The following is a 14579-nucleotide window of genomic DNA, read 5'->3' as shown; positions in this document are numbered from 1 at the left end:
CTACTGCTTTCAAACACGTTGTCATCGGCCTCATAAGGACAGTCCTTGTAACATATTGCCCACAAAATCGCACATTGATGCGGTCAGCCACATACGAGGTTTTGACCTAGTTTGACCTTGTTACATGTAGAAATAGGCAGAATCTGTCAGAAGTACTAGTACGTTTTTTCACTGATATGCACGTGAGAAAAACCCTAGAGCAAGTTTAGCTGCTGGTAACTCATATATTCTCCCCTCCCTCCTCTTAGGTTGGCGTGTGCACTGTTCCTTTAGGCTAAAACAAAGATACAACCCTTTTTAAACATGTTCTACATTTCTGAGCTTGTTCCAAAGTGCCTAATTTGTATTTCTCATTCATTGATTACAAATGATTCCTACACATGCTAGCTACAGCCTGTGAGGCGAATAATTACATTTAAATACATTTCAAACATATTACTTCCTGTTGGCAGTCCAACCTTGTTAAATATAAGAGACCCCAAAGATGTTTGATAGCAGAGTGTAGTCTGCATGGGGGCATAAAAGGAAACAGTGGCATGAGGGGTTTACAGTGTGTGTCGCATGTCCTCCAGGACAAATGAATGTTTTCATGGACCTGTGGCTCCTCAGTTTATTAACAGATTTTACTTGTTGGTTGTTTATAATGTTCATGTGGTGCGTGTGTGTGTGTGTGTTTGTGTAATTGATAGCGGACAGGGTCACAAGCCTAAGGCAAGGACGTTGATGTCACAGCTAACCCTCGAGCTGTCCAATCAGAGTAGCAGCGGGGTGCATAGTCCCGCCCACACACCTACCTGCTCCCTGCTGAACCGGCCACCTGTCCTCCTATTACACTCTCATCTTTCTGTTTTTTATAACAGTATTCCAAACATAACCAGAGTGTGCACTGTAGCTCTCAGGATCACTCTACACTTACTATCTCACTGATATTTAACCCCATGCTTACCTAACATACATGAGGTGCAGCCTCACAGAAAAAGCTCATTAGAAGCAGTCACAGAGTTAATCAATAGATTGATATACATGAACAGGAAACCTGCTGCATAAACAGGAGCCTTTGACTGATTGATGACATTCAACAGAAACACTGATATGCTTTGGATTTTCAGTAACTCCATTATGTTCAAAGTGGCACACGCTGTTTGAATCGGGCACTGCGACGGCGAGGCTGAACTGACAGTGGGACTCCTGATGGGTGTAAGCCAGTGGTTCTCAAAGTGGGGTCCAAGGATCCCGGGGGGTCCACGAATCATAGCCTGGGGGTCCGCGAAATAATTATAATAAATTTATAATTAATTGTAAAATTGTGCTGTATCATTAAAACTGCATGTCTAAAGATGAGGACCATTTGTGCCAATGAAACAAGCATTTTGTGTCCATTACTCCCACCACCCACGTTAGCTTTGGACCAATAGAAACTGACATGATTGTGACGCATCACCTCAATCTGTCATGAATCACTCAACTAACTCAGGTCTCAACGAACTGTTGCTTATCTGAAAGCTTTTAAGATCAATTACTTGAAATGTATAAGTGTTGTCAAGTTGAGTCCACAAGCACTAAAATGAGCCTGTTTTAAAGTCTGTCAGTGGTCTGAACATGATTCAAATGGAAATGTTTTTCTGTTCATCACAATGAATTTAGAAGTATTTAGAATGATACGTTTTACAATACAAATATTTCCACTGGCATTTAAGAGTGCAAATGGTAGTAAGCATGTGCTTAATCGGTGTTACGATTATGAGGGGGTCCTTGTAAAATGTTCTCCCCTCTACAGCAGTGGTTCCAAACCTTTTTTCCATGGAGCCCCCCCTGCTTGTATCTAAGAAAGGCTGAGCCCCCCTAGCCCGCACACACGTACACCAAAACTATAAAGTGATTCAATCCAAATCCAAAAAAACACCAGTCAGCCTATAGTGGCTGATTGGTATATTCAGTATGTATAGTGGCTATAGAGGTGTGGCCTAGTATTGTAGCTACTATGTTTGAATGAGGACCAACAAAAAATAATTTTTTAATAGTTGAACAGACTTTTGATTATCAAATAAGTGCTTTTTGAATCATTTTATTTAGCGTTGTAACGTCTAATCTCGACAGTCTCAGTGCGGACAAAGCCTTGAGCCCCCCAGCGATCTTTGGAACCCCACTAAGGGGGGCCTGGACCCCAGGTTGGGAACCACTGCTCTAAAGGATCACTGGCCCCAAAAATTTTGAGAACCCTGCTGTAAGCAACAAGCATCTTCTGTCGAGCACAGTGACAACCTACCTTGCTGTCATGGGTTGAAAAGGCGCTTCAAAAGGTCGTGTCATTTCCTGGTGATGTCAGGGAGAGCAGCTTATAACAAATTAAAGAAAACAACTTGTCATGTCTTGTTGAAGCCACTCTCCAAATGCACCCACAATCTCCCTGAAATTAAAAACAATCAAACAAGAATGGAGTCCGTCTCCTCTGAGACGACCCTTGTTATTAATGTCCTTGTGTTCAGCTCCATGACCACTCACCAAGCCCACTCACCCAAGCAGCCAAAAGCAATTTCAGCCACCAACAGGCATTTTTGTCATGTAATAATATGTAGCAGAGGCTGGAGCATTAGTGCTGGTCAGCTCATTAGAGCATGTTCATTTATCACGGCATAAGCACCATCATTTATACACCCTGACTGGTCAATCAAACGATCAGCCGTGTGATTAACGACTCAACAACAAACAATCTATCACTGATCTATTAACGATCAACAGACAATCCATGGTCGGTCTACAGCTAATCCATCCTGCATACTCCACCATGTTTTTGTTCTCTGCTAGTCATAGCTTGTTCCTGTGTCGTGCCATCAGAGCAAGGCTTTCATGTCACATAAAAAAAGACGGAGGGTAACTATTAGGTAGCCTGTTCTATATTTGTCTACTCCTGAGGGTTGATACAGAAGGAGAGGAAGAATGAGAAATGGAATAAAAAGAAAGGGAGAATGAAAGAAGAGCAATGTCGTGCAGCTCCCCTGAAGCCTGGGAGGGAGGGAGGAGATGAGAAGAGAAGAGGGATCCCTCCGAGTCAGCCGTGGAGTTTTCCTCCCTCCGCCCTCCTCTCTTCCTCCTCTTCATCCCACTATAATTTACAACACTTCCGCCCTCCTCGCTTTCCCTTTCTTTGTCAGTAGCCTTGTTCCTTTGAACCACTCTTCCTTCTGTCTCTGCTGTCATTCACAAAAAAAGCAATTTCTCATTGTTTCCATATTTTATTTTATTTTATTTTTTTTAATCTTGTCAAGTCTTTATTTCTCTCTGACTCCCCCTCTCTTTCCCTCCCCCTCCGACACGCTCCGTCTCTGTTGAATACTGATGAGCCGGAGACTGCACCACTCCCTCGCCCTCTTCTAAGCAAGTGAAGTCCTTTGAGGGCAAACACGTTGCGCACATTTGACTCAGAGCAGTGTGACCGTCCCCCTTCCCTCTTATTTATCGGCACTCTACTTCATTTAGTCTTGCATCCACTCTGGGGTCCACTCGCCCTTTTCCACATCACCTGTTTAATTGCCAGCCGCCTCCACATCTCCTATTCCATGTCTACCTCTACCTGTGTGTGTGTGTGTGTGTGTGTGTGTGTCTGGTTTGTGTAGGCATGTGTTTGCATGTCTCTGGTTGTGTCCCCCTCGTTTCATAAAGATGCAACTCTGCTCTCTCTCTATTAAACTGAATTGAACTGAGGTTTAATAAAGAGTGCAGGGATCCAAATCTAATAACAGCTCCACTCTGGTTATTGGAATGCTCTCCACACTCACCGTCACACACTATGTGACAAAAACCCACACACACATACACACGCAGCAATGTAGACTGAAACATATCTTTAACCCTTCATTCAGGAAAGCCTTACTCAGCAAGTCCCTCTTTAACATTATATTACACACACACACACACACACACACAATAGTGCTGCAATTTTTTCAGGAGAGCATCATTACACAGTTGTTTAATAGAGACTAGAGGGATCCCTACATGGGGAACTAACTCATTAACAGTTTGATATATTGTCATGAGAAGTTTTGTAAATACTCTGAAGAGTTTAAAGTATTCTTTGTGGTTTTAAGCCTGACTTTATTTTTTAAACTGCATTTAAATTCACTCAAACTTGAGGTTATGTTTTGTCTGTGTGAGTCTCACATGCTGAAACCTCTAAACACTAGTGGGCCGAATGTTCTGTACACACAAAGCTAAAGACGAGCAGCAAAGCTGTGGGCCTGAAGTGAACAGCAGGGAGCAGCAACAGAATTGTGAATAGATATCATTAGCCTGCAGTACATCAGACAGCTCCTTGTTACAGCTATTTACATGTGTGTGTAAGTGAATGCTAACTAACAGGTGTATGTAAGGGATGTGCATTTAGAATTTTCTCTTAACGGTTAATAACCGGTTAACCGACAAGATTAAAATGTACTTTTTGGATTGGCTAAAAAGTCTGGGACCCATGCAGACACTTTCACTGTCTTGGGTGAAATAGCTTCTTGCTCTCCTCTCAGCTCAGCTAACAACAAAACATGTGTTTCCCAAATATACAGTATGCATATGTATATGTAAAAAAAGACAACATTTTATTTAACCGTTTAACTGGTAATATTAACAGGTTAAAGTTCTTAATGGTTGGTTACCGGTTATCTGGTTAAAGATAAGACAACATAAGATAATTATTTGGGTGTTGCAGCAGTACAAAGACAAAATAGCATGTAAGTAAGTACAGTATAAAAATAAGAAAAGGTAGATAAATAAAAATAAAAGTATGAGGTATATACAACAGTTAAAGTGCACATACCTAGTGTATTTACCAGTAAGCTTTCCAATAGATGTCATCTCTTCACAATTGCTGTGTTCGAAATGCCATACTGCACCAGTAGTACCTACTGATACGGCCCAAATGTAGTATGCACTGTGCAAACAAAAGAAAAATGTGCAGTATGCCAGAAATACCCTGATTCTGAGAAAATCTCCAGGATGCATCGGACCAGTCTACCTCGCCTACTGTATCCCACAATGCAAAGCGCTGGAACGTCACAGCGGCACTTGAAATGACGGACAGCATTCCAGCAGAAGGGGGCAGCGGTTATTGTTTACCTGCCTGGCGTAGCATACTGCTAAATAAATATATGAAAATCTCCTCCATACTACATATTAGCACCAAACGCAGTATGCAGTATGCAGTATATAGCATGTAGTATATAGTACGGCATTTCGAACACAGCCTCTGACTGTCTGTGTCATGTCTGCATTATGCAACAGAATAAGACTACAGAAAACGTACAGTCTATCACTTTAAATCGTATTTTTAAGGATGTATAACTGCACTGATGTCTGTTGGAGACCAAAGTTAAAAGGAGTAGACTGGAAAAATGAAATAGCTGCTGACAGATAATTTCTGAGCATAATGGGCAGCAGCCAGAGAGACAAATTAGAAAGGGCAGGTTGTCCTCCATGGTGCCATGTAGCAGCAAATCTACTCTCATTCAGTGAATAGCTGCACAAACTTGCCCTGATGTATAATTATCCTTCTTTAACTTGCTACATCCCCATATTTCCCCTCGCTTTGTGAGCATTGACACGAGTGATGCAGACGTTCCCTTTGTTTCTAAAGGCAATCCTGTTTTGGTATTATATTGGAATAAAGCAGTATTTTGGCTTTGGCAGGTCTTCAGGCATCCCTGTCTGAATCAGTGTGAGTGCATCAGTGGCAGCGAGCCATCAGCCTCCTCCTTCCACACAGCTGCCTCTTTTATTGTCCATTCCTGCAGGCAAAAACAAGAGTTTGACGCACCCACTGTTACCTGTGAAAAATGTGTTTGTGTGCGTGTCTGCTCTTTCCCTCAGCAGTTGACGGTTGCCCAGACTCGGTATGTGTGTGCGCGTGTGTGTGTGGTTGCTTGGTATTCAGAGAAACAAAGACGATGAAAGAGGGAGGAAAAAATGAATGACTCAGCACAAAGCAATAGAGCGGAGCAAAGCAAGAATTAAAATGAGCTCGATCAGTCGTCACAAACACGCACACACACACACACAGACAGACACACAAACTCGACCAGGGATGCATTGAAGCATGCTAGCAGTGTGTGTGAAGAGTATAAATAGATCTGCATCCTCACCGATGCTATTTTTAAACCTCGAGCTGGGGCTGACTTAACCAAGGGCAAAGCTGAGGAGCAACACACACACACACACACACACGCACAGAATAATACTATACCAGACTTTTCAGCAGACAGCAGACTTCTTGGACTGTCATGAATAACTGGGCGACTGTCGAAACACAGCTCTTTCCCTTTGTCAGCTTGTGTCTGTCTTTAGATGGCTCTCATCTCTCTTTGTCATCGCTGAATGCAGCCTCTTTCAGTCAGATCCTTTCCCTTTGTTTCATTCTCGGGGGCTCTTCTATTATGCTGCTCTCCTTTCTGGTCACATTTCCTGCTTTGTGTTTTTTTCTTATGTAAGTTCATTTTTCCATTAAGGCCCAGGGAGATGCTGTACAATCTGCTCACTATAAGGTCTTACTGCAAAGCACACATGGGCAGTTGCAATGTTTTAATGTCCCTTTGTACATTGTTCAGTCATAAAATGCTTTTCCTCCGTATCGTTTGTAATATTTAAAATAGTGAATTCTTAAGAAAGAATCTAAATTGGTGCATTGAGGAATACTCAGCACTCTTTTGCATTATGCTGACAAAAAAATCAGGATTTGGCACAAGCAGCAGGAATCCTTGGAGCCGTCCTGTGAGGTGTAAACATCACAGGCTGGTTGTGGCAGTGTGATGGTGTCAGGGAAAACATTCTGGTGCACATTAGCTGCCTAGCGTTACTAAAGCCCGCTGAAGGATGGCTGAACAACACAGCGTACCTTTTTTTTACACTGTTTATGACCCCGTTAGTAAGTCCTCATGGCTGCAGTTTGTCCGCACGACCAGCACAACGCTGCACAGGTCACGAGGTTCATGATGCCGTCAAATGGTTGAGAATCACAACAGTAGCTTCTGATGTTTCTTTAGCACACACAGCGTCAGGACCTCCACCCTACTAAGCATCTTATGGATGGAGGGGGCAGGTTTCAGCATGACTTTGCAACTGCCTAACACATTGCATAATAAGTGTGCTGCATGAATCGGTCCTAAAACAGGGAAATGACCTTCTCTCAAAGTGAATGGGTTTCTGATATGACAGTGGAAATACAGGAAGTGTGGGGAGGAGAGAGTGGGGATGACAAGCACCAAAGGGACGCGAGTCGGAGTTGATCCCACAGCCGATGCAACAAGGGCTTTGCCTCAGCATAAAGTATGTGGCACCTGCTCTACAGACTGAGCTAAACCACAGCCCCTTTTCGGGTAATTTAACACCATCAAGCCGAAACATTGACAAGTTGGTAGGTTATAGGTTCGTGACTATGGTGTAGTTTTTTTTTAGCTTTAGCAGACTCTAGCTTATCACCTCATTTTCAATTCAATAAGCATAGATGTGGTTCTTAGTGGAAGATTATTCTGCGGATCAAAATGTGCAAGTATCGTAAACTGTGTTTGCTATGTTTCTGCCATAACACAAAACCTGTTGACAAAGTCCTGTTGGCTTATTGTTGAGGAAAACATGCTGATGCTAAAAAAATCTGCACTCTGTTTTGATGATAGTCTATCACCATGTGTGCAGTGGCACGTGTGTCCATGTATGCCCACGTAAATGAATGCATGTCGACATATGCTGTGTCCTTGCTCCCTGCTTTCCTTTGGAGGTGTTTATAAATCAGCGTGACAGGTCACTGCTCCTTGTGATACAGTCCAGATAGGCTGACCTCTGTTGTGCTGGAGAAGGAAAAGCTGTTGTCCAGCTGAGGTGTTGATTGCCTTTCATAGTGAACTGTTGTTTAGTTGTGCCCCAGTACACCTCCACAGAGAGAAGAACAGAGGAAAAACAAATGCAATTTGTCATTTTTGCTTAGAAGCAGCTTTTCTCTCAGACAGTTCACCCATGAAAACACAGAGTTGAGTCCCACTTGCCGTATCTAAGCGTATTTCTTTTTCTGCCTGAGCTCGGCTGTCACTCATAGGTTAGTAGGATATAATTTCATAATATGTCCTGCAGATGTCCATTTAGAATAATTGTGTTCTTCGTTTTGACCCAGGACCAAACTTTAAAATGAAGTTAAAAAGAAAATTACCATTCAGTCTGAACATCAGGTTCCTGCAAGCCATTCTGTATTGCCCATAACTGTCCTTCTGCATTCAATCATTCTTGGTTCCTTCTTTGGCCATAGAACACCCATAACCTACACAAAACAGTCTGCCTGTGAGATTAATGTGTGCTGAATCTATGACTTGAACAGACAGAATACTAAGCTGTAACAGTGTTTGAGTTTAGACTTTTTTACATGACAGCTGTAAAAACAAAATGTTTCTATCACCCTGTCAGCATCCTTCATAAACGTCTTAGAGCCCCTAATTAGATGTCTAAAGTTGGGTCATAAATCGTTCTCAGGTTGGCTTATTGGAACTTCTCTTTGCAAAGTTAATTCTCCATGCAAAGTGATCTTTCCACCACGTCGCTGGAAATACTTTATAGCACAACAAGCAGCCCAGGTTATTGTGGTAACATTGTCTCATATTGAGACTAGTAATATAAAAAAAAATCACTTAATTGGCAGACCTTTTCCCCACTACTATCTCCAACTGCAGCTCTCCTCCTGGCCGTGGTCCCAAAGCGGTCTGGTTGTAGAAAACATCAACACGGCACACATATCGCACATCCTCCTGCACAGACATGCACTGTTTGAGTTCCTTCCTGCCACTTGGCTCCTGTGAGACCACATCTGATTCACAGTTGTCATGCCAACACAGCATTGGCAAGCACCAAAACAGAGTGGCAGGGTAAGGTAGAGGATACACACACAGCAGGGACATGTGTAAGTACATGTGAGGGCATGTACTGTATATACTACACATGCATACTTCGTGCTGTGTGGACATTTACTGTATGTGCATGTGGTTATTGTGTCTTTTTACACCAGATATAAGAATATATGCAGTAACTGTAAAGACTGTAAATTAGCCAAAATAATAACCCTAGCTGTTTTGATTAAAGACTTATTAAGAGAGTTAGCGGCAGTGAGATTTGGTTCAAAGTGTTTATTTTTCTCTGTGTGTTTATGCAGACTCTCTGCCATCAAACACTCAGGGCATTGTGAGATTATTAAGCTGCTTTTCTATTAAAATACCTCTTTGTTAGTTTTTATGCATCTGTGTGTGTGTGCGTGCATATTTTACTGGCTTTCTCTTGACTGCATTTGCAATGAATTGGCTTGATTACAGCCTTTAGAGTGCCTGGGTTGTGTTGAAGAGGAAGCGCATTAAACATATATATATATTTAGGTGTGCAGAGACACATAAGATGCATAAAAGGCAGATTTTGCTTACTTTTACACTCAGTGGTAGATTCAGCCTTTATTGCCAGATGTTGATGTCAGGGACACGAAATTGATCCGTAGTAGGGGAAGAGAGTGATGGAAGTGTGCAGGGGCACCCTAGAAGATCAATCAGGGGTCTCACCTTTTCTTTCATTAGAGTCAATGTGGAACAGAGAATACAGCCGGTACCTGTTTCCTGCAGAGAAACCGTCACAGTACAGACAGAGACAAAGATGGGGATGGAGTATGATAACCGGGAAATCATTCAGAAACACAGCGAAAGGGGTCAGGCAGAGAAGAAGTGTAGTGTAAAGTAGAGAGGGAGCGAGAGAATTAAGGGTTTAAACATGAAAAAAAGAGACACAAGGGGGGTCTGCTCTCAGGAGACAGGCCGGGTAAAGTTGTGTTAAGCTTAGATCAGAGAGGGGGATCAGTCCATGTATCCTCTGTGTGCTGAGTGTTATGTTTTTTTACAGCAGGAAGTCGATAAACAGCCGTTCTCCCCTCCCGCAGGCCACTGCCCTCCTAGCTAGTGTAAGTTTAGCCTGGCAGAGGTAAGGAGCCATGGAGGAGCTATTTGGTTTGAAAGATTCAAGGATAATGAGCATGTACTTAGGCTGACTTGTATTTTTAGCAATGGAAATTAATTGTTTTGTTTCAGCAGCAGTGCAGGATGATGAGCTTATTTACCTACGATAGCCCTGAGAGGAATTATTCTAATTTCTACTGGACATGTTTTGATGGGTTGATGTTAACATTGCTGATCACGCAGTCTAATGAATAACACTCCTCTGCTCCCATTTGTTTCTACATGTGTGTCTCTGAACAAGATGTGGCTGGACTTGAATTTCAATGCGGGCACAGTTCAGCAGTAACAGTTCAGTGGGTAAATAATGTTTTTGTTTCAAGATGCAGCCAGGAATCCTACGAATGGCTGATATCTCAACTTTCACCGCCGTGTCACCGAAGATGAAGTCAGTTGTCCGCCTCTCATGGTGCCCCGGGTTACATCACCGTGACATGTCCTCATGCCAGGGAAGAATATAGTTTGCAGGAAGTAGACTACATCATTTAGCGGGCTGTCTGCTGGCTGCAACATCATACTGCCGTATCCTAGCAACCAGTTTAGAAGGGCTCGCTCAGGCAAAGCTTCAGTTCCAGCTGGTGATCTCTGAGGAGTGTGTGTGTGTGTGTGTGTGTGTGTGTGTGTGTTTGTGTGTGTCTGTTAGCTTGCTGGGGTAATGGATGAGTGTTGTAGAAATGAGCGTGCTGGCTCAGTCCTGCAGCGAAGATCAATATCAACTATACATTCATCTCTAATTACCACAGCGGAACGTAGAAGGGATCTCTCTCTTTGTCCGCCCTGTTGCTGACTTTCACTGCCTCTCTTTAGAGCTCTCTCTGTCTTGTCTCTTCACTCTTTCCCTTTACTTTAAAATCTCCTTTTGCCCTTTTCTCTATTTTTCTTTTTTAAAAATCCTCAGTGGCATGAAAGAGGATAAACCCAATGTTACCCAAGCATCTCAGTGTTAGTTATGTGTTAGTCATGGATCAGTGTTCTCATGTTTCAGTGTCTCTTGTCTTGTATCAGTGTGTTTTATCTGTTCTGTTCACTCCCTCTCTTGTCCTCCTCCTTCTATGCAGACTCCATTATGATTTATGAACCTACAACATAAAATCTGAATACCTGACTCTTCTACATGGCCCTTTGTCCTTTTTGTCTGCCATCAAAGGCTCTACAGGCTTCACGTTATGACAACTGGGTGTTTTTTATGATTATATTTAACTGATTCAGACCATATTCTTTCTCTCCCTGTCAGTGCTGAGTATAGGCGAAGGAGGTTTCTGGGAAGGGACGGTCAAAGGGAGGACTGGCTGGTTCCCGGCAGACTACGTGGAAGAAGTTCAGATGAGGCAGTTTGACCCACGACTAGGTAAGACGTCTACATGCACACAAACATACAGATACATGTACATACGGTACACTCTCACTCTCACAAACAAGTTTTGGATCTTGCTGTAGTGTGTTGTACTGGTGTAGCTCTGTCCATGGTGCTGAAATCAAAGTTAGTCCCATAGTGTCAGAGCATCTGCTTATGTATTTGTTAAGCCACAAACGTCGACTCTTGAGTTTCCCAAAAAGGAATATCAAGCTTTTAGGGACACTTAATTAGTGTTTAATTAATCACAGGTGCACTGAAAGGGTCAACCAGTTGACCCTGTGTGTGTGTGGACAGGGCCAGCATCAGTTGCAAGTTAAGGGACATTTACAGCAGAAGAGTACCAGTGAATTTCTTGTAACGTGACATTTGATTATTCTCACACTCGTTACATGTTTGTTCTTATTTTATTAATGCTTTTCTTAAAAATGTATAGTATTAATACATTAATTATTGCATTGTGATTTAAAACCTGTAGCATAATACAGCATCAGGTGTTAAAAGCTCTCTCACACACACACACTTCAGTACAGATGGCAAGCTCAGTACAGTAAATGTTGATGTTAAACGGCGACACGTTTACCTCTTCCTTGTTAAAATGAAAGTTTGGAACAAAATGCTATCGTTAAATCCAACCAAGCTTTCTTCATGGTATTATTGATATATGTTGAGTATGTTCCAGAAATTACTGTGACATGTTAATTAATTTTTTTGAAGCCCCTTCCTTTCCTCTTCAGCTTAACATTAGTTTTTTATTTCCCACAATGTCTGTCAACAGCCACCTGAGAATTCCCTGAATAACCTTTCAGATGTTTCATGTAGCTGAAGAAAGTCTGGGCGAATTAGCGCTATTTTTATCTGCCAGACCACACACAGAGAGTGATAGTACATGCTCAAAATGACACAAAATACATCATACTTCATTATACTAAATTTTGGCCTGAATTCATCGATCATTTCAGTAATTACTTAGACTTTTTTTAATCTTTAGACCAAATCATCAGGCTGACAAAAACTAACCACAATTTAGGATCAATCCCTGTTTTATAGAGCGATGATAACAATTGAGAGTTACAGATGTAACTAAGGTTCTATGATGACTGGAGGACTGCCAGAGAAGTTATGTAACACAAGAGATACTGCCCCTTAGGGTGAGACAAGATCTGCATCAACATGTTTGTGTTTCTTTCTGTTATGACCACCCACTCGTTGAACATTATCCTGTGGCTACTAACTAAACAAATCAATCATTTGAACAAATATTGATTTGGATTCACATTTAAAATTATTTTATTTTTATTTTTTTCTGCTAAAGAAATAGTTCCTTGTATTCTACGTCTTGAACGTAGCCTGTACAGCACCAGTTTCCTCAATAAGCTTCTTAAAATCAGTCTATTTAGCTTTTGTAATCGACATTAAAATGAATATTTCCAATGATGGGGAAGTGAGACAAGGTAAAAGGGACAGAATGAATCACAGCATCAACTGATTGAGGTTCTCTGCCCTGCAACTGTCACATTTTCTTTTCTATCAACCAGCCTTTAAACACTGCCACATACCAGCTACCACTTAGTGTTTACTTCTCCAATTTAGCTCACAACAGTCTGTTCTTTATAGCAGCAGTCTGCTTTACAAAAACACCAGACCTTAGAATACCTTATGTGACCAATCAAACTGGATATTCACCCTCCACTTGTGCACAAGATCAAGACGTAATACCAACAAAGGTTCACACTCTTGACATGGTTGTTGCAAGCAAACTGATAAAGGGGCTTGCAATGTGTGTGTCTGTGCTGGTATTATGTCTCTATCTCTTGCACATGCATGCAAAGCATATCCAGACAGTTAGAAAGAATGAAGTAGAACTGCTTTACGGTCTGAATTTTTTGTTTTGTGTGAATTAACACATACTGTATATAACATATATGACCATAAGTCGGCCATCCATGTTTGACAGATTGGAACCAAACTTAGAACATAACCACACCCTGTTTAGACTGTGATTTGATTAGCAGGTGGCACATTTAATTAGGGGTACTCGCAAGGGCAACAACATGAAAAACATCTGTTCATTGTGTGAAAAACTTTGGCATGATTCTGCAGAAACTACATATATTGCAAATGGGACAAGTTTGTCATGAATCTCTCCCTACTCCTTGTGTTTATCATGCATCTCCTGGGACCTATTTCTGGAGCGATTGGGGCTTTCTCCCTTTTCAAAGGGTTGTTGAGGGATTGAGGTTACCTCAGAGTAGGTGTGAAGATATGAGAAAGGCCAGGATCTCTAAATACCCCATTTAAATGCATTGTGAGAAAAGATAGGGAAAGGTGGGGAAGAAAGGGCCAGATAGTGGGGGAGACGGATGGTGGAGCATACTCTAAAGGACAGCAAAGTGGAGATGGCAGAGCGTGTCTTTCAGAGAGGTAGAGAGAAAAAATGGGGAGAGGGAGGGAGGGAGATGGGCCTGATATTGTGCCCCACTTACTCATAAATCGTGGAAAACTTAGAACCCCCGGATACCCATTTCTCATGGATTAAACGTGTCCTCTTCCTCCACTGTCCTTCCTCTCTGATGCAATGGATTGTTATTATTCTTTAATACTTAACCAGTGTTAGTTTGTAATCACCAGTTTACAATAGTTGTTGCTGTTGAAAAGGCTCATGGTTCACCAATACATCATGCACCTTTAAATGGAAGGTCGGTCACTCTGTTAGTTTTTCCATTACCTTTTGTTTTGAGCCAAATACAAGTTCATGTGCATTCATTCCTTGGAAGCGTTACATTTTGATTTGATGGTTCATTGATCTTTGGGCTATAAATATTATAAAGGAGAATTATGTGTTTCGATATCAACGAGCAAAAATGCTGTTTACATTTCCAACTAATGTTTTTGAGGTCTAATGGACACATTTTTATCTCATCGCCCCCCTTATGATCTTCTTTCATGGTTGAGGGAGATGTTGGTGGAGGCCAGCACTCCTCTAAAGTCTGGTGTTTCTTAACAGCAAGGTATCACTGTGCTTTTGCTCAACAATGTGCAATTAAACAATTCGATCAAAAAAATTACTTAAAAATAAAGTGCTGCTGCTTCACAATCACTTAAAACCAAACCCCTTGCCAGCCTGTTGGCCCCACACTGTATTCTACAAAAGCCTTTTTCCCATTCACAATCAGCACCATGAATGCATTTCATGTCACAAGTACCACCAAACTTGC

General features: G+C 41.8%; 1 protein-coding gene across 1 annotated transcript in view; it reads left to right on the top strand.

Annotated features, from left to right (window-relative positions):
- shank3a (SH3 and multiple ankyrin repeat domains 3a) overlaps window positions 1-14579 on the top strand; it is a 143777-nt gene that overhangs the window by 91165 nt on the left and 38033 nt on the right. Inside the window, exon 13 of the mRNA XM_069685922.1 lies at window positions 11242-11355. Within this exon, the coding sequence (XP_069542023.1) occupies window positions 11242-11355 (114 nt within the window). The remainder of the gene's footprint in view (window positions 1-11241; window positions 11356-14579) is intronic.

The sequence above is a fragment of the Semicossyphus pulcher genome, unplaced genomic scaffold (genome assembly GCF_022749685.1).
Source record: "Semicossyphus pulcher isolate SPU_LCO1_2020_fin unplaced genomic scaffold, fSemPul1.0.p SCAF_8, whole genome shotgun sequence".
Classification (NCBI taxonomy): domain Eukaryota; kingdom Metazoa; phylum Chordata; class Actinopteri; order Labriformes; family Labridae; genus Semicossyphus; species Semicossyphus pulcher.
Note: the sequence above shows the minus strand (reverse complement) of the source record. Positions and strands in the feature narration are given on the sequence as shown.